General features: G+C 46.7%; 1 protein-coding gene and 1 long non-coding RNA gene across 2 annotated transcripts in view; one reads left to right on the top strand and one right to left on the bottom strand.

The window, feature by feature from the left end:
- Positions 1 to 338: 338 nt before the first annotated feature.
- On the bottom strand, positions 339 to 1,455 carry LOC146891376 (uncharacterized). The gene is made up of 2 exons (XR_014997234.2): positions 1,232 to 1,455; positions 339 to 639 (listed from the first exon to the last, which is right to left on the bottom strand). It is a non-coding gene; the product is annotated as an uncharacterized LOC146891376 (long non-coding RNA).
- A 93-nt stretch (positions 1,456 to 1,548) lies between these two features.
- The window catches only part of Cdh17 (cadherin 17), a 53,817-nt gene continuing 34,667 nt past the window's right edge, over positions 1,549 to 20,698 (top strand). Inside the window, exons 1-3 of the mRNA XM_048420230.3 lie at positions 1,549 to 1,705; positions 12,646 to 12,715; positions 16,668 to 16,766. Of these exons, the coding sequence (XP_048276187.3) occupies positions 12,665 to 12,715; positions 16,668 to 16,766 (150 nt within the window). The 5' untranslated portion in view covers positions 1,549 to 1,705; positions 12,646 to 12,664. The remainder of the gene's footprint in view (positions 1,706 to 12,645; positions 12,716 to 16,667; positions 16,767 to 20,698) is intronic.

The following is a 20,698-nucleotide window of genomic DNA, read 5'->3' as shown; positions in this document are numbered from 1 at the left end:
TCCCGGTTTTTCTTCCTGGGCTCCAGGCAGCCACACCCTAACCAGATGTGATTGGTTGAGCTTCCCCATCACTGGAATCTATTTCCGGCCTTGAGAAGACACTTTTGACCGATATGCCCACATGCCACAGGCACAGCAGCATGGCATTATTACTGAAAACAACGGTGATCTAGAAAGTTATCCATCTGTGCCTTTTCTGAATAAAACACTTTACGGACTTAAAAATTACCCTTTACACACATTATTAAAAGATTACTAGGTAAGAAGCTGGCTCTCTCCAGAGCAGCTCTGTGAGGGGAGGTCTGACTGATGGATTCCAGGAAGTGAAACAGGTTGAGTGATTTTGTGGTCATTTTATCCGGCTGATGGGAGAACAGAGAGGGTAAAAACGTGAGAAGTTCTTGGCCTGCTGCTCTGACTTCTCCAAACTCAGTGAGACTGAAGAGGAAGGGCCGGCTGCTCCTGGTCCCTGCGCTCCACCGCAGAGGCTACCGCTGCTGTACAATGGAGTTCTTTCCCTTCTAGGATGCTCAGTGTGTAGCGTCTGTCTGTCAGCGGTTCAGCAGACTCAAGCAAGCTGCTCAGGAGATCTTGGAGAGACAGGGCTTCCCTCAAGAGCAGGCCAGGCCTTTCAGGGTCCTGAACTCAGCAGTGGAAGGAAAAGGCAGTGGTAGCTCAGGTGGCAGTCAGACAAGCTTCAGAAGGTCCCCAGAAACACGACAAAGTTTAACATACGGGACCTCTGACTGGTATGGCTTCATATTTTCAGGATGACTTCCCACAGGCACTGAAGTGTGGGAATTAGTTAGAATGAGGTCTTGACTTAAGACATCTGTGGCATTAGTTACAAAAACAAACAAACAAACAAACAAACAAACAAACAAACAAAAACCCTCCAAACTATTCTACAGCATTTTGTCTGGAATACTTGGTAAGACTGGAAGAGTCTTAGGTAGGACTATTCTCTGATGTGTGTGTGTGTGTGTGTGTGTGTGTGTGTGTATGTGTGTGTGTATGTGTGTGTGTGTGTGTGTGTGTGTATGTGTGTGTGTGTATGTGTGCAGCTTGTGTTTGGGGAAAAGCTTTTGTTGTCTTTGCATGGAACCCCCTTGGCGTTCAGAAGTCTACTGCCACGTGCAGAGCATGCCATCTGGGCCATCTACACTCTGTCTTGCCTGTGGCTGTCAGGGGACTGCATTCTTTTGCATTTGCAGGGAACCTATGCACATACCTGTTGCAGAGTCTGCTTCGCAGGCACTACACTAAGCGTTGGCGTAACATGAAAACAACTCTCTTCGCAGGGATCTCACTCCAGAGGCAGCTGAATACACAGCCAGCTTCATCATTCTAACTTCTAATTTGCTCCCATATTAAAAAAACAAACAAACCACAATTACAAACCAGCCAAGCAGTCAAAAAAGCATGCTCAGTATGAATGGAACTTTGTGGCATATAAAGTAACTTCTTTCCTGGATTGAATGTAATGATACCTTTTATAGTACCCAGTGTCTCTCAGGGATCAATAAAATTGTCTGTGGTTAATGTTTCACTGTTTGACTGGGGTGAAGGGAGAGGCCAGAGGAACAGCAGTAGAGGAAGTGTCTCCCTTCCAGCTGAAGTGTCTCTCCAGCTCTCTGGTTCTCCTGGTGCCTACAGCTGGATGGAAGGAGACAACCTCTAAGCAGCATTTCCTCGCTTACAGAAGGTAGGGTGGCTGGTCTTCGTGGCTGTGCCAATGGTTTTATTTTTAAAAAAGAAGGATAACTTACGTGGTGGGGTGGGGAACTTAAGAAGGGCTGGATACACTATTCTTCTAGGTGCGGAGCTACACCCAGAAAAGCCCTTGTTCCTACTGTTGGTAGATTTTGGGGAGGACACAGTTTCTTTCTCCGACAGTCCCTTCTCATGACTGTGAGGTGTAAATGGATATTAACAGCCATTCTTTGTAATTAGCATCTCGATGACAAAGATTGGCTGTTAGGAACTGGAGATAGGATCTTAGTCTCTTAAGCTGTAATGCCGCTCAGATGTCTTTAAAGATTGTTCTGTCGACTCTTCAGAGAAGACAAATACAGTGTCTGATTCTTGGGACAGACAGGGATGTGGTGGGAAGGGGAGGCACTGAGGAGAAAGAAGGCTTTTAAAGAAAGTTCTAGAATAAGAATAAAAAGGAGAGAACCAGTTCTGTCACACAGTTGGAAAAGGGAGGCTGCTACTGCTGCTGCTGTGTGTGTGTGTGAGTGAGTGTGTGTGAGAGTGTGTGAGTGTGTGTGTGAGTGTGTGAGAGTATGTGAGTGTATGTGCGAGAGTGTGTGTATATGTGTGAGAGAGTGTGTATGTGTGTGAGTGTGTGAGTGTGCATTTGCGTGTGTTGCCTTCTGATTCCCCTCATGGCTGATGGATTATTTGCTCGTGAGGTACTCTTGAGACGTCATGTCTCACTTGGAATCAATCTTTGTAGTTTTGGTCATTGCCTGTGTTTCTTGATTACAGGTGACTTTATAGATGTGAACAGAGGCTCCCGTAGTAGGGTGTGCCAACCAGACTGTTCATGCTGTGCCTTCTCTGACACTTTCCTGTCTTTATTTTCCTATAAGGATGTAAGTTCAGCAAGGCATTGTTTAAAAGAAGAGAGTACACATTCAGATGACAGGAAAAACAGGCAACATCGAGGCTCTCTACAGAAACGAAAGGGATCTTTCCGGGAGTCTACAGTTGACTGCGGGACGTATGCTTTATGAGTCTTCGGGGTTGGCCGGTTGGGTTGGGCCACTTTCATCCTTGATCGGCTAGAACACATGAGGCAGAGTCCTTATGTCCTCTGAACCCTGATCTTTTCCATTTAGATAACATGTATCCTGCCTAAATGGGGGATCATGAGCAGCAAATACTTAGGTAGAGTGCTTACTGCAATGGTGGACACTCCGTGAACACCCGCTTCTCTTCCCAGAGAAAGTCTGGGTAACTGAGCCAGGCCAAGCTGATGCGTTGCTGTTTGCTCTGTAGGAAAAGAAGACAAAAGCTGTAATGCCACAGAAAACAGTCTTTTTAGATGGCCACTCGCTGTAGCGTAGGCCACACTTCAGCTTGTGATTCTCGTGCATGCTGGGGTTATAGGAGTGTAACATCACAACCTTTCAGAAAGATCTTCCTACGTCATACACACACACATGCACACACACACACATGCACACACACACAAAGTTATGCTAAGAACATGGGATCTGACTTAATTAGAATGATAAAGTGATTGAGTTCTGACAGACAGTACACATAAAGGTTAGAAGTCCCTCAGCTACTTCCCATGTAAGTCTTGAGGTTTGGAGATCACTCAGATAAGCCCTGAAGGAAGCTACTACTGCTGAAGATGGGCCATCACGTGCACAATAACTTCTTTCTCTTACAAAAGTCAAAGTATAACTAGTGTCCCATCAAAGGAGGGACCGAGAAAGAAAACATGTTCCACTTCTGTCTAGAGAGGTAACTCTGGGAAGCAATGATGGGTGTTGTTTTGTTCCGTTTTCATAAGGTCCACAAGTAAACACAGTGCAGAGGAGGGATAACACTTATTTGTTGTTGTAAGATTGTATTCATTCAGAAATCTCTGGTGTTTAATTTATATGGGTTTAGCCTTTCTCTGGCCTACCCATTGATTGCTTAAACAAGGGAAGATGTAGGGTATTTTCTTGGGGACAGATCCAGTCGCCATTTGTAAGTTATATGAACCAACAGTAACCAACTTTGCCTTGAGATACGTTAACGTAACACAATCAGATAATCATCCAGTAGCTCAACTATTATTAATTCTATCATAACAGATATTTTTCACGTAAGCAATATGTAACAGATTAGTCCACACTTGGTAGTTGTGTCAGTGCTGAAAGAAAACCTTAATTTTTCTTAAAAATATTCTGTAATGATGGCAATTTAAATTTTATCCAAGATATTAAGATTCAGTAATTTCTTGCCACATTTAAAAGCTTATGACTTGTAGGTATGTTTTTTCTCTGATGCCAGGGGTTAAATCCAGGGCCACATGCAGGCTAGGCAAGTGCCACATGCAGTCTTGAGTGGGAGGGAGTCAGAATGCTAGCCCTGGATTTTGGAAGATGTTTAGAGATGAACATCTTCCTCCTATGCCTGCTGCCTGGCGTGTGGCTCCTTCTCGAGTCTCTACATTCAGTCAACAAAACCTTTGCTTAACTTCCCTGAGCTTAGTTTCCTGACTTGTATGATAAGGGGACCCACATCACAGGGTTGATGTATTCAAATGAATAGCTTTTCCAAAGTGCTTAGCTTTAGCAAATGTTGAGTAAAGGCAAGGTTTTAAAGACATCCAATCCATTATAAACTGTTTAGGGTTAGGCACCCTTCATTAGGAAGAATTAAGATAAATTCGTTTTCCTCTCCTCTGCAAACGTCATCCGTTAAGATGTAAACGTCGGAGGGAGACCGTTGGCCTCCTGCACTTGAGCGTGGCTGTGCGTTTGCTTACTTATATATGATATTGTGGTTGCCTCAAGGTCATCTTGCAAGTTGACTAGTACAGTAGCAAATGGTGACTCTTTTACATCCTTCAATATCTTGGTATAGAATGAAATTTAGGTTTATCTCTTCTTGAATTTGGAGGCCAGCGTGTGTGATCTTACGCTTCATCCACATGAAGAAACACTGCTTGATACAAAAGAAGCCTTCATTAAAAAAAATCAAGCCATGTTTTATGAGAAGTAGCAATTCCTCTCTCTGTGTCTTTAGGTCATGGTAGTGGTCTTCTATATATGGAGTTCTTTTGTACCTCTCCTAGGGTGCCTGGGCTATAACCTGCCCACTTAGGGCATGCAGAGCTATGGGAAAAGCATATTTCTTTTCTTCTTCTTCTTCTTCTTCTTCTTCTTCTTCTTCTTCTTCTTCTTCTTCTTCTTCTTCTTCTTCTTCTTCTTCTTCTTCTTCTTCTTCTTCTTCTTCTTCTTCTTCTTCTGTTTTTCAAGACTGGGTTTCTCTGTAGCTTTGAAGCCTGTTCTGGAACTAGCTACTGTAGATCAGCCTGGCCTCAAACCCAGAGAACCACCTGCCTCTGCCTCCCAAGAGCTGGGATTAAAAGCATGTACCACCACTGCCTGACAAGAAGCGTGTTTCTATGCCCACATCAATGCCCCCATCCCTCTGTTCACTGGCGTACTTTTCTCCTGGGAACTGCCTTCTTCAATAGTCATTTTTCTACTCCTGTGGTAAATGTCAGGACAGCTGAGAAGGAAGTGTTTATTAGGGTCTGTGGCTTCAGAGAGGGGTAGCCCACAATGGGAAGGACTGGGTGGGACCCGGCAATCAGCACTAGGCAAGGCGGCAAGAGCGAGAATCTGGAAGATCGCATTTCCAACTGCAGCCTGAAGCTGCAGTCAGCTGAAAAGTCAGACAAGGCTGGGAACCCTCAAGGTACTCCCTGAATGATTTACTTCCTCCCTCAAGGCTGTACCATCGCCCCAAATAGCACACCAAGTGGGGATCAAGTGTTCAGATTCCCAAATCTCTGGGTTTCTCGTTCAAGCCAGAGATTCTCATTCAAGCATAGCCTTGGGGTGCAGACCTGTTCTTCTCAGCTATCCTAGTCCTTGTCTAGCTTGTGAGCCTGCTAGGTTGAAAGAAAGCCAGCCAGGAGACCGTGATCATGTTCCTCATGAAAATATCCCTGAGAGCTCTACTTTTTCTTTAATAAAGGTTAGTAATCCCTATTATAATTAATCACGTAAATTTAAATCACTTTTGGCTTCTCCAGGGGAACTACCTATCCTCTTGTGAATTCACGTACCTCATCCTGAACCTGCCGATAAAATCATCACCACCAATATTGGATGCTTAAGTCCAGATTCTTATATTTAGAGACCAGCTTATCTACACTGTGAAGTTCAGTGAGACCAAAAAGCTTGTGTTTTTGTGGGGACCTGGGGTAGATGTGGGCACTCCCCTTCCTCCCTCTTTCCTCCTTTCTTTTCCTTCAGCTCTGAGCACCGCCGATTCCGTCTCAGGAGCATCAGTCAGCAGCGTGAGGTAGCAGGCCTCATTTTACACCTGGGTGCTTGCTTCTAGCTGATTAAGAGTTGCGTTAATTGGGTCCCCTATTTGTCAAGAGTGCAAACCGGTCAGTTCCTACTTACTGATGTAACTTGGGCCGGTGATTTGTGAGCCAGGGCAGAAGATGGGCTTGGGTGACCTCGGCATGGCTCGGTAAGCAATGGTGTGAGCCAGCTTTTCGTCCGATCTTTATTCATATCTGGCCTTGCCCTAAGATTTATGCTGCTCTTTGCAATATACAATGCAGCTGTAAAATAAACGATACACAGGCTACACGGCGCTGCTTGGTCGTGCTGGTGTTATGAATCCAGTCACAACCTCTCCTGCCCACACCACCCTGTGATAAATTCATTTCATATCCTTCTAACCTTCCTTCCTTCCTTCCTTCCTTCCTTCCTTCCTTCCTTCCTTCCTTCTTCCCTCCCCCCTCCCTCCCTCCCTCCCTCCCTCTCTCTCTCTCTCTCTCTCTTTCTTTCTTTCTTTCTTTCTTTCTTTCTTTCTTTCTTTCTTTCTTTCTTCTTCCCTCCTTCTCTTCCTCCCTCCCTCCCTTCTTCTTTCCTCCCTCCCTCCTTCCTCCCTCCCTCCCTCCTCCCTCCCTCCCTCTCTCCCTCCCTCCCTCCTTCCTTCCTTCCTTCCTTCCTTCCTTCCTTCCTTTCTTTCTTTCTTTCATGGCTCATTCCTCAATGTTGGATGAGTTATTCCAAAGTGCACTGTGTCTCCTCTTCCCCCCGAAGCCAAACAAAACAAGATGATTGACCTTATTTAAGATTTGCATAGCACTTAGCTTTTCAGCAGGTGTGTGTGTGTGTGTGTGTGTGTGTGTGTGTGTGTGTGTGTGTGCCGATGTTTGCAGGTTGAGTTTCCGCAGCTTTAGAAGTTGGAGACCTAGAAAGTGCCTGTCACTACCCAGAGAAGCAGAGAAACAACAAGAGTGTTTCCAACCATCAGAAAGCCTTAGAGACCAGCAAGAGAACTGCTCATGCGGGTGCTTCGAGTGTCACCTTGGGGATGCCATGTATGTATAATAACGTATTAGCATTAAAAAGGCTCCTTGGAGGCCACCCTGTCCTCGGGTGGCAGCACCTTGTCCAGTCAAAGTTAGGAATGAATGACTGCAACAGAATCCACAGTTCTGGAGCTCAAGTTGAAGACCTAGGTATCTGCAGGTTTCCTGCTGAGGTCTGTGGAGGAAATTCTGTCCCAGGTTACTCTCCTGGGCTTGTAGATGGCTGCCTTCATGTTCAAAGTGGTCATCTTTCTTGTCTGTGAATCTATGGCCAAGTTCCCCATTTTTATAGGGACAGCAGCCATCTTGGAGTAGGACCCACCCTGACGTCCTCATTTTGACTTCGTTTTCTATGAAGAATCCAACACGAGATCACGTGTTGAGGAAACTGGGAGTTAGCACTCTGACATATGAACTTGGGAGGAAGATACAATGTTCAGCCGATCACATAGGCTTGGTTAAAACATCAGAGACTCCTGGAGTGAGGCTCAGAGGGGACCGGGGAACAACATACAAACAAATAGGTTCTGGACAAGAACAAATCTCTCAGATTGACACAACCTTGGCCTTGGCATGGTATGAGGCATGTGTGTTAGGGCAGGGTGAGTCACGTTAGTGTAGGAAGAGGAAGAACAACCATGAAGTACAAGGAAAATCTTTTTAAATTTGTGGAAGGGCTTAATGGGTGAACGTGATTCTCTCAGGTAGAAGAGTCCGCAGTCTAGAGCACAGGCCTGGAGGTGAATGTGGCAGTGTGGTGGCCCTGGTCAGAGTTCCTTAACACATTCATCCCAAATGCATGTGATATCTGCTTCATCTGCTTTTCTTCCTCTGAGGGGGGAAAAAAAAGATAATTCATATGAAAGTCTCAGAGTCGAGTGATTTGTTTCCAGTAAGTGCCGACTGCCTTTGTGCTGGGATCCTGTGCAGGCCGCAGGGATGCCCGTGACTTCTGGGCTATGGCGGACTGGTTAAGGAACCTCTCCTAGAGAGAGTTCCAATTCGAGGTCAAGGTCCTGATAAGCCACCTGCTGGGTGAGGTGACTGAGGTCTTCTGTTTAAAACTCCTTAAGAGCCCAGAACCTTTGACCTTTGTCACTGCAGGTAAGCTTGGCCTTTCAGATAGTTACCATAGGAACTGTCTGAACCGGTCTTTGCACCTGAGGGAGACCTTGACAATAGCCAAATTTTCAAGCAGAGGAGATGCCACGGGGTTATGGGACGGTCAACTAAGCTCTGCTCAGGTGGTCTCTCTGAGCGTCCTCTGAGGTGGATGTCAGTGCCTTCAGACGGCTTCAGTGGTTTCCGGTCAGAGTCCTCATGACCCAGGGTCTGAGAGTCACCCAGTGAGTCATGTTCCTGCAAAGAGGAAATAAGAGAAAGACCTGCGTGAGAGAGCAAAGCTCCGGGCATGATTCTAGCCTTGGTGTAGTGCGCTCCGAATCCTCGGAGAAAGGCCTGCACTTGCAGCCCCGCAGGTCTATCTGGAGGCGACGTGGGGGCTATTGCCTGAGGAGCGGGGGAACCGGAAAGCAGGCAGTGAGAGGAGATGTTCAAGCCCACAGCATTTAAAGCTCTGACTGAGAAAGCCCAGGCTGCAGGCTGACACGCCCTGTTCCAGGATTAATCCCGACTCCTCCAGCTCTCACTGGCGAAGGTGCAGAAGCCCGACCCAGACAATCGGTCTCCAGACTCCACGCTTCTTACAACTTCATGGCGTGGATTGTCCTCAGATACATGTGACACCCCTTACAGAGATGTGGCAAGTGGTTACTTCTCCCTCCCACAGGAAACTGTCCTGGGAGTCTTTGGATCACTATCCCCGACGATGATAAGAAGTTCATTTTATTAATACTGATTTTTTTTTCTGTCATTCAACTTGTATTTCTTTGCATGATTCAAGAGTCCAAAAAAAAATCAGTTCAGTGGAAGAGGACATATTCCAACTGTTTCTCAACCATTTATTGGAGCAAAAATTATTATAGCATTTCACAGAGACATAACCCCCTTCGTCAATAAAAAAGAATTAATGTACTATGCATGAAGATTAGGCTTTAAATCTCAAATTAGTGAATAGTTACTTTTATGAGAATAATATTTATTCTGAAGGCTTATAGATGAGGGCAAATTAATAGGCTTTCCATGATAGGCAATGATGAATACTGTAGAGCCTAACCCACATCTGTTAAGATCTGACTATATTATGGTATGGAGCACTCTGGGAGGTTAAAAAAGTAGCAATATCTCTACCCCAGAGGTCTTTACTTTTTATTAGAGGTAGTATTATCAGTAAATAAAGGATCGATAAATCAATCAGTCAATAAATGATAAATAAGAAGATGAGGATGTTTAGAAGGAAGAGGCCTCTGTCTGGAGATCAAGAATGCCTTCCTGAAGGGAGGACAAGCAGGGCCCAGCTCTGCAATGGCAGACCCAGGTGTCCTATCTGGCGCAGTTAAGAAGCCTGGCAAACGAGCGAGCTGGACGCTGTTGGCAGAGAGGAGCAGAGGCAGAGTGAGAGTGGAGCTCACACAGACTTTGTTAGGCAAATCCTGCTGTTCATTGTCTGTGCCCCAGGCCTGTGGCAGGTGGGGTGGAGCTCAGCGGGCAGGACACAGATCTGGGCAAAGGGCACAGTGGCCAGGGTGTGGGAGGGAGTGGCAGATAAGGGCATAGAGCGGGCAGAGCCTGTGAAGGTCCTGGCTGGGGAGGAATGTGAGGACCAGTACTCCGCGTCTCAGCTCGGCTTCACTGGTATCAGGAAACTACAGGCTGATAACTGGCTGTGTGCATTTCGCTCATGTTAAACAGGAAGTTAAGCTTAAGAACACACACACCCCAGTATCCATGAAGACCCCCTGGGTATCTAGGACATCTACACATACCAGATCCAGGCCCTAGGTAACAGGGTGCCATGTAGGTAACCACCCGCCTCCTCTTGTACACTCCAAGCCAGCTTCTATTACTTAAACGCATAATTGGTTTTTATTTAAGAATAATTAACTTTTAAGGTTGGCTCCCGTGTTTTTCTTTCCCCTTCCTGCCAGTCTTCCTCATTGTACTGCTTCACTCTATCACCTGTACCCCTGAAATCTCTTCCTTCCTCTTCATAATTTCCTCTCTGATTTCATGACTTCCAAACACAAAAACAGAAGCACAGACACACGTATCACTTTCCGTTTTGTTTCCTGTCTCTATGTATCCCTGGCTGCCCTAGAACTCTTTCTGAAGAGCAGGCGGGCCTTGAACTCACAGAGATCCTCCTGCCTCTGCCTCCCGAGTGCTGGGATTAGAGTGTGCACCACAGCCAGGCGTAGTGCATTTTAAGACTAGGTTTTGCATATAAGGGGAAACAATTCAGCATTTGCCTTCCAAGTCTGCTGCACTTGGCTTGACATGATGGTTTCTTGTCACTCACTCACGACAATCTTATTTTTCGGTACCACACTTTCTGTCTGGGACATCTCACTAGCCTGAGTGCCTGGCTGGTTGTAAATGCCGTGGAAATTGTTACATTGTCCGGCTTTGGGAATGATAAGAAACAACTTTCTCATGTGCGTAAGGCTGACACATGCCCCCAGCCACTTCTGGTCTTTTTTTTTTTTTTTAAACCTGTGGCTAGTTGAATCTGTAGATTAGGAATTTGTGGATATATGTATTTTCTATCTTACTATTTCTTTGTCTTTGTATTTCCTATCACACTATTCTAGAATATGGAAGACTCATAATTTGTTTCAACGTTTTCCCAAACCAAATAAGCAATCCTCAATAGTTAAAAAAAACCATGTCATTTGTATTTAATTATAATGAGTTTAAACTAAAATATTTGGCATGTCAACCAAATTTATTCTGCTACAAACACTAAATTTTAAACAGTCAGGGAATTTAGGAATCTAAGACTCCAGAAGGACCATAATTCTAGTTTTTCTTAAAATAGGAATGGGAACTCAGGAGAGGTGTTTAACTGAGATGGTGTGTGAGGATGGGGCACTGTATAAATGCCTCCACCTGTGTGGCCGTGTGGTGTGTGTCTTTGCCTCTGCATATGCATAGAAGAAGAAATGGAAAGAAGCTTTGGAGTTTTGGAGTTTGGAGTTCACCTATCTCGTGAGATATCTGCCCAGGCCACTTCTGACCTAAGGGGCTTCAGGCAGATTGCTCAACTTTGAATCCTTAACATTCCAACAAGAATTCCTTATTATTTTTTATTTCACGCCTGTCATTATGTAATCACGAGGCATTTTCCACATGAGGAAGCTGAAGTACGGAGCAGTGAAATTGTTTACTTATGGTTGAAATAAGGCTGGGCAGCAGCCTGGGCGGCCTGGCTATATGCCATGGTCTGCCCTGCTCCGCGCTGACTCGAAGGGCATTTCAACCAGGAGGTCTGAAGGTGATGGCATATGTTGTTTTTGTCTCCCAGGGCTCTGGTGAGGCTAAAGTGGAATAGCATGTTCCTCTTAAGGCCATAAAGTTTTAATCATTTTTCTATGCAATTGATATTAGTAATACATAGTCAACGTAGAAAACCACAAACAGATGAACTAATCAGGCTCATCCATAATCCCGAAGTACAGCAATGAACTGGCTTGGAATTTAATGAAATGAATACAAGCTTTGATGTCTTGTTTGTTCTTTCACATTTTATTTATTTTGACTTTGGCAGTCTGGTATGACCATAGGCAGCCACGCTCCCTAGCAGGCCATAGGCAGCCATGCTCCCTAGCAGGCCAGGTGGGAATTCTATTTATTTTGACTTTGGCAGTCTGGTATGGCCATAGGCAGCCACGCTCCCTAGCAGGCCATAGGCAGCCATGCTCCCTAGCAGGCCAGGTGGGAATTCTATTTATTTTGACTTTGGCAGTCTGGTATGGTCATAGGCAGCCATGCTCCCTAGCAGGCCATAGGCAGCCATGTTCCCTAGCAGGCCAAGTGGGAATTCTATCTGTGCACTGGATTCAGTTTGTCATGACACAATGTCAGGATGCAAGTTAAATTTCTGTGCAATGTGTGCCTTAAGGAGGGGTGGGCAAATAGCATGGGTTCTTTAGGAGCAATTGAGATCACAGGCTGCACAAATAGTCAGAAGACCGAGGAGGCGGCAGGTGAGGTCCCGAGGGTTGTAGACCCTTGACTTCCCTGCAAGGAAAGATTGAGGCATCTCATGCATTTGCAGCTTTGAACCATGTAAATTCTCTGACCTAGCTCTCCTGGCATCGGCTGCAGCACATCTCCTCGTTTTTGGGAACGAATAAAAATCATGAAACAAAACACGGAACAAAACTGGGTGAAAGAAATATGTTATGCCTATGATTTAAGACTCATGCGAAGAAAGGCAATTACAGAAATGAAATCACAGAGCCCATCTAGGGACATTGGTTGGTGCATGGCTTTGGACGGGGCTAGAGAAGTTTCTGGAAGAGTGGGCATTCCACATGGTGGAGAGCTGGCCTCTCGGGATCCTATTGTGCTAGGTTGGTGACAGGATATTCCCCGAAGATTCTGGGTGTTGGAAAGATATGATTTAATAGTCTAGTAGCTAACATCTTTTATCTCTGCTTCCCTCCCAGGAGTCCAAGGGAAGATAGCATGATGGCCTCCGCCTGGCTCCACTTCCTATGTCTTCTCACACTTTATTTGGTAAGCGCAAAGGGGGTTCATAGGACGTATTCCGACGTCCTTCTGCTCCACACCATGTCAAGAACGGTCAGCCCTGCTCTTTTTAAAGGTGGCCAATCAAAATTAAGTCATCGTATAGAATGGGTGCGATATGTTCTCACGGGCTGTATCTAAGGAAGGGTCTTCAAGCCCCGTGGCTGCCCATCACTGAAGGGGACACGATAGCCTCAATTCTTAGAAGCCAATAAACCCTGTCATAGGCCTGGCTTAGCTCAATGTTTGTGGCTTTATTGGTTTATTTTTATGATACCGAGGCCCAAACCCAGGTCCTAGCACACAGACAGGCATCACTGAGCTACAGCCCTGAGTTTAAACCCGACCCACCCTTCACCTGTCGCCTCTGGCTGCAGAGAGGAAAGGCAGCCGTGTCTCTGTCAGTCTGTCACCTAATCTTTAACTTTAAACAATCATGAAAACCAACCACAGAAACACATCAAGAAATGATTTTTTCTCCTGTTCTTATGTTTCTACACCTGTTCTTATGTTTCTACACTCTGTGTTTTTATATTCATAAGCGGCTTGGAGGTTCCTACTTAAGCCTGTCTTCAGCCATGTCTTGTGTTGTTGTTGTCTGACAGGCTTTGGGCATGTAACTGAAAGGAAGCCAGGCCCAAACCATTGAGCTTGGGGAGACAGCAGGAGACAGTCCCTGATTTACTTGCAAGGCCCCTGAGGTGCCGAAGGCTGTCCAACGTTTCACTGTCTTATGAGCCACGATTTTAGGAGCATTTTTGCTTTGTTTTTCTCCCATAAAAGGAAGTTTTAGACTGCTACACCTAAAATCTTGCTTCCTTTTTTTTTTCTGGCACCTCAAACCAATAAATTAAATTTTAAGACTTCAAATGCCTGTATAGTTTACATGTTTAATGGTTTTACTCACATACGTTATGCATAATGCACATGCACATTTTAACACATGTCTTTTGATCACTCCCCCATGCCTAGTTTTTTTTTTACCTTGTTAAATGGAACCATGGAAGCTTTCCAGGACCTCCTTCAAGGTTGAGGTGGGGACCACTGCTCAGTCCCCAGGAGAAGTCTCATGGATACACCAAGCACCGTTGCCTGGCCCTGTTCTTCCTAGCTTTTCAAATGTCCTTTTTTTTTTTTTTTACCCATATTGTCATACGGGGACAGTAAAATTTTTGAATCCAGCTTTGGATTCGTGGCTGCCATTTGTCCATGATAGGAAACGGATTGAGTCACTTTGGGCACTAAACCTCAGTTTTCTGTCCTTTGGGGTGGTTTTAATCTCACCGTTTGAACCAAAGAGGAGAGCGGCTTAAGCACTGAATAGCTACCAGCCATCAGGATCACGACATTTCAACGTCCAGCACCTATAGCCATGTGGACCCTGACCTTCCTGATGAAGGAGGTCATTTTATCTGGCTTTGCAGCCTCAGCACCTAAGGCAGAGCTGGGAGCTGGGCTGGAAATGAGTCACGTGGTTACGAATTAGGAAGCAGCATTAGGTGGGAGAGAGCATGGCACTCGAGGGCAATACTTTGCTGGTGTCTGAGGTGACTTGCGTTTCTCCTTCGGGATGGAAGGTCTTGTGTTCTTGCCGCTTCCACCAGGCCGCCCATCTCAGCTTGGCCACGGTGCGGGGTTTGGTGACTCATAATGTACACATTCATTTTGAAATCTTTATGGCCCCCAATAGTCGTATTAATGGGAGGGAAGGCAGATTTGCTGCTCCGATACGAGGAGGCGACTTTGAACCCTGGACCGGCCTCTCCTTCCCTGTAGTGTGCTAGCTGGTCCGTATGTGGGAAACCGAGCCTTGCCCGTGAGGTCTGTGGGCTAATGAAGTTTCCACTGGTGTGGGTAATTGCAAGACTAATTGCTTGCTGGGTGGTCTGAGTGGAGCCTCGGAGCTTACTGGGAGAGCCGCAGAAAAATGCTGCCCCTGTCTTAGACCCACCGAGGTGACCGTGGACAGCCGTGCCCGGTCCTCCTGCCTGCTTCACCTTCCCTAGTAGTGGGGCTTGAGGAGACCTGAGAAGGAGGGAAAGGTTCCTAAAACTCAGAGAGGAGGAGGTGGCTGAAAGTCTAGAAAATTATTGTGGAAGTTAAAGATGCTTTTAGCTGCAAATAACAGGAAATTGGGCTTAAATAAATGGAGGGTTATTCCTCATAGACACAGGAGGTCCAAGTAGTACATTCAGGGCAGGGCCAACCCTACCATGGTGTCTCAGAGGCAGGATGCTTTTCTCTTTGGGCCTCTACTGTTTTAGCTGGTTTGTCTCCTTACAGCTCAGGTGAGGGCTCCAATTGCAGACCCAAAGCCAATTGCCTCTCAGAGGACCACAGGGTAGGGCAAAAATGCCGGCCATATCTGTCCTTCCCAAAAGGAAATGAACACCTCACCTCTTCATCTCCCTCCCCACCTTCCCATTCCTGTCAGGAACAGGAAGTATGGGACTCAGCCTCCTTCTGCAAGGGAGCCTGGGAGGGAATGCTTGACTTTCCTCCCTCTGTGATGGGAGGCAGCAGAGAGACTGGCAGTGGCTAAGGGCAGTTTGCTGGAGGAACTGCCGCATTGAGGGGAGAGAGGATCAAAATTTAAGGCCCTTGCTTTCGTTTGCCTTTCTAAAATCAGACCAGCAGCGTCAACTAGTCAACATCTGGTGGCTGAGATGCAGTTCAGGACCCGCCCTGTCCCTTGGGCGCTGACTGGGTTATTCCCAGGAGAAAGTAGCTTGGTGGCAAGCAACCGCTTGTTCTCCATGAAGAAGGGAAAACGAAAGGTCTTCACTTCAAAACTGGTCATGAATGTGTCAGACTCTAACTTAAGCCAGCTCAGCTCACCACACAATGGGGGCCCAGAGAGCACTTAGGAAGGAGGAGACGCCAGCAGCCCAGCTAGGACCCTGAATTCTGGTCTTGGGTGTAAGACTGATTGCCTCTCCACCCGCTCTACTCTGCCCCCATGTCCCTTCAGGAGCTGTAGTTAGGGACAGAGGCCCTGTCCATTCGGCCTTGGAAGATCTCCAGGGTTCGGAATGGTAGGAGTCAGGCCCCGCCTGCTACAGCCAGCTTCCCTCCCAACATTTTTTCACCCCCGATGGGCAATAATGCCTATGGGTTGAGAAGGCCGGTTCTAGAGTTGTAGGTTCAAATCCAGCTTCTAGTTCCTCTGTGGGCACACAACTTTTCTACGCCTAGTCTCAACAGGGCTCACTGCACAACCCTTCCCCAGTAGGTCGGGTCATGGCCGGGGTTAAAGCACTTAGCACAGACTTCCGCCAATACCAGCTGAGCAACAGTAGACTTTCCTTACCTTCCTGGCCTGGATCCCAGTGACTCTGAAGGCTGCTTAGATTCCTACAGTCTTTGGACTTTAGAACCACGAGGGATCACTGTTTGAAGTAAACACTTTTTGATTTTATTATTTTTAAATGAACATAAAGTGCTGGTCAATTGTGAACTAGCTTTAAGTATTCCTTAACACCGCAGTTCCCGTTTGACTAGAATTTGCCACGTGACCCTGTGCATACCCCTCCCCCTTTAAATTCAACTGTCATTGAGATGACTACAAATGCCATTCGGGATGCTGGGACTGTGGCACAAATGTTGTCAGAGAATATTAGACATGGTGGAAGGTGTTCCAAAAGCTGGTGGAGCTGCGTGAGAGGCTCCTGGGAGGCCACAGACTTAAGCTAGGTCAAAGCACTAAGTCCCTGCCTCTCACACCCATGCTCACTCTGGGCTTCATTCTTGGAAGTCTCCTTGGTAACATGGGAGTTGAGATTCTTCCCCTTGGAATGACAGCTCCCCTGGTTCAGTGAGAAAAGACAACACGAAGTTCATGGCAGACTACTGTGACAGGGTAAGACAGTCCCCTAATGGAAGCCTAAGTGACCCCTACATGTCCACAGTAGACGCTCATTTTCTCTTTCCTTATTAACAGGCGGGCGGCCGCGGCCAAGAGGGGAAGTTCAGCGGTCCCCTGAAGCCCATGACCTTCTCTATTTTTGAAGGCCAAGAACCAGGCCAAATCATCTTCCAGGTAAAGTTGCGTTTGATCTTTGCCACCTCAGCTTTTCCTGCCCACAGTGGACCTTTGTTCCCAGCTCTCTGGAACATCAGCGAGTAACATGGAGGCTGGCAGCTCTTATCAGCGATGACTTAGGGAGCTGAGCTGCAGAGGTGGGTGGGTAGAGCGAGCCGTGAGTCGGATCCGGCACCCTCACACAGGCTTCCTTAATTGTACCTGTGGCCACTTCTCCTGTTCCTATCACAGGGAGTTGGCATTGTGGATTCTATCTCCTCCCTGAGTGGAAAAGGTACTGATTTGGGGTGGTGCTGGCCTTTTGACCAATAGAACATCTGCGCCTGGCCCACGAGATGTCTGAAGGCGGGTCGTCACTGCGTGGCCATAGCCTGGTGTGCCCCCATCCACTTCTGCCTCAGGCTGATGTCCTGGCCTGAAGGTTGCCCGAGGCATGCTGGACGTGTTAGTCATCTTTTCATTTCATTTTCTGTTGTGACAAATGCCCTGGCAATGCAGGCAGCGAGGGCGTGTTTGGGCTCACAGTGCCCGAGAGGACAAAGCCATCAACGTGTCCGGAGGATTGAGATGGTCACAGCGCATCATTCTGGGAGCAGAGAGATGGGGAAGTGGGGTCAGGCTATAAAACCTCAAAGCCTCATCCTAGGGGCCCAGTGATGCCCTTCCTCCCCTGACCTCTACCTCCTGGAGTTCCCCTACAGTCCTCACAATCATGAATTTGATACATGAGAATGCGGGCAGCATTTCACTTTCAAATAACAATAGTGACCATCTACTGAGGGTGGAGGGCAAATGGCTCAGGGGAGAACAGATTTTGACTCAAGGTTTCAATCCCTGATAACTTGGCTCCATTTTCTGGACCTGTGGCAAGGTAGGGCACAGTGGAGGAAAACTGCTTGGCCTGTGGGGGAGGGAAGCAGAGGTAGCAGGAAGGGCCCAGCGATGACCTGTGTACTCTAGAGGTCGTCTCCCAGCGACCCATTCCTCTGAGTCCCCACTTCCTAAGCCCATTCAGCAAATGAGCTCACTGATGTCTTAGTCTGCTAATGATGTTCACACCCTTACAATCAACATCCCGAGCTGGGGACCAGGCTTTCGGCACATGAGCCTTTGAGGCAGGTGATTCATATTCAAGTCATAGTCCTGAGAGGTAATCAGGTTCCCATGGAAAGCAGCAGGGGCCAGGGAGACGACTCAGTTGATAAAACAGAGCGCTTGTCACAAAAGCGTGAGGACCTGAGGTTGGATCCTCAGCACCCACACATACAAAGCCAGACGAAACAGCTCATCCCTACAACGCCATCACCAGAGAGACAGAGCTGGGACAATCCCTGGGGTCTTACCAAGTCTGTGAGCTCTAGGTTCAGAGAGAGACTTTGTCTTGAAAAATAGAGTGTAGAGGGCGAAGGAAGATGGGTTTAGGGGTAAGGGCATTTGTTCTGCAAGCACAAAGACCTGGATTTGTATTTCTAGCACCCACATAAAAAGCTGGATATGGTCACAGGTGCTTGTAACCCCAGCATTGGGGGAAGAGGGAGGCAGATCCTGAGATTTCACTGACTGGACAGCCTGCCCCAAACAGCAAGTTCTGGATCAGTGAGAGACTGTCTCAAGGCAGTAAGGCAGAGAGCAATAGGCAAAGGCACCCAATGTTCTGCCCTAGCTTTCTTGTGTGCATGCTGGGACATGTACACTGTGCACATACATACACATTCATGTACATGTACCACATACAACATGCATCACTGAGATAATGTCAATAGTAAGAGAGACTCCTGATATTGAACTCTTAACACACACACACACACACACACACACACACGAGAACACGTACACAAAACCATACACACATGCACATGCACACACATATACCACACATGCATACAACATCAGATTGAGGATTGACCTGAAGGTTGAGCGAGGAACCTTGGCTCCTCAGGACACTGAAACACCCTGGAAACGCATCAGAAGGCCCAGGCAGAGCATTCTCCCTACAGATGGGCTCTGTCTTCTCTCCCCGTGCAAGCATCTTTATAACGTGGGGCAAGCAGTAGTGACCTTGTGTGGGAACAGCTTGGCTCTGAGCTGTTCTCCAGGACACAGAGTTTCTTATGCTATTCTGTTCTCCTTCTGCCTCCTTGTCACAGAGTCAAGAGGCCAGCTCACTTCTGACAGAACTTAGAGGACACTTGACATAAACATGCTGAAATCTGGGACAGGAACCCTCCTTGCTCCCAGAGATCGTGTTCAGCAAGCTTAAATAGCATATGACAACTCATCAGTATCCCACACATCACAAATGGGTTTGAGTTAAGTCTCTGAAAGATCCCTCCTCTGGCTGCAAGCTGGACAGAGCCAGGGAGAAGGCAGGGGTCTCCAGCACAAGGCTTCCTCATTTTCTACCCTGCCAGGAAAGGGAGCACAGGTTAGGGTCCTCTAACATTCTCTGCTCATTTCCTTCGCATACAGTATGATCTGATAAGACATTTGCACACTAGGTTTTTGTTCATTCTTTAAATTAAGCGTAAGCAGAACGTCTGCTGTACACAAAACCCTTTTCCACACAACAGGAGCACCAATGAGCTCCTACCCTGGTGAGCTTCACGATCAGCAGAGGAACTGAAAAGCAAAGCCGTGCATGGGAGAGTCTGATGAGAGGCTGGAGGTCAAAGGGCAGTGGCAGAAAGAGCGATGCATTTAGCTTTGAAGTTGACAAACAACGCAAATATTTGTCATGCACAAGCTTATATGTATATGATATGTATATATACACATTCACATACGTTGAATCAATTACAATATGTAATATGTATCAGCTCAAATACCATTTGCAGAATTGATTTTCAAGGAAGATGGTAGCGGGTGACCAGGACGGTTTCAGCATCTCTGAACTGAGTGCTGGAGTCAGAAGGCATAGAAGGGAGCAGTCACTGGGTCAGCAGGGTTCAGATGGCAGAGATGTTTGTTGAGCAAGAAGGTGACAGGCAGCCCAGAGCTGAGGGTCAAAGCTGGGGAACATGAAGTCCGCAAGCTGCTGACTCAGCACAGGTTAGATTGGCCCGTCCTTCTGTGTTCCCTACATATATTTGTGATGGCACAAGCTAACTCGGTGATCCCGATGCACACAGGCTGAACAGGAAGAGTGGGAGGGTCTTGAGTGACCAGTAGCCCAGTGGGGAGCAGTAGGGCCCTGCTTAAGTCAGTGCAAAAATGCTGATGCTTCTCTCCAAATGCATCCTCTGAAACTCTGCTCCCATGCGATACTGTCAAGAGGTAGTTTTCCTAAATTTTTTTTGATATTTATTTGTGTGTGAGTGTGTAGATGATGTGGGGCTGATCCCTGGAACCCACACGGAGGTAGAAAGAGAGAATCCACTCCACAAAGCTGCTCTCGGACCCACGCATGCATGTTGTTGCACCCTTATCCTCCATCTCATCATCCAGATACACACAAATAATAAAATTAAAAGTAAAATTATTATTCCGTGGTTTTCAGTCACGAAGCTGCACTCCCATCACACCATCAAATTTCAGGACATTTCACCAGTGCCAGGAAAAATCTTGTGCCATGAACAATTCTTCTCCAGCCCTCCCCTGCCTCAGCTCCTGAAATCATGAATTAGTTTCCAGTTTCTACAGATTCACCTACTTGGGGCTTTTCATGTAAATGAAACCATACTACACATGTGAAACCATACTACACATGTGAAACCATACTACACATGTGAAACCATACTACACATGTGAAACCATACTACACATGTGAAACCACACTACACATGTGAAACCACACTACACATGGTCCTCTACATGTGGCTTCTCTACATACCATAATGTTTTCAATGTTTATTCAAGTTTTAGCATGGGTCTGAGCTTCACTCTTGTATGGCTGAAGATTGCATGGCTATGCCACATTTTGAATATTCACC

Source organism: Myodes glareolus, chromosome 16, assembly GCF_982192425.1.
Source record: "Myodes glareolus chromosome 16, mMyoGla1.1, whole genome shotgun sequence".
NCBI classification, from domain to species: Eukaryota; Metazoa; Chordata; class Mammalia; order Rodentia; family Cricetidae; genus Myodes; species Myodes glareolus.
Note: the sequence above shows the minus strand (reverse complement) of the source record. Positions and strands in the feature narration are given on the sequence as shown.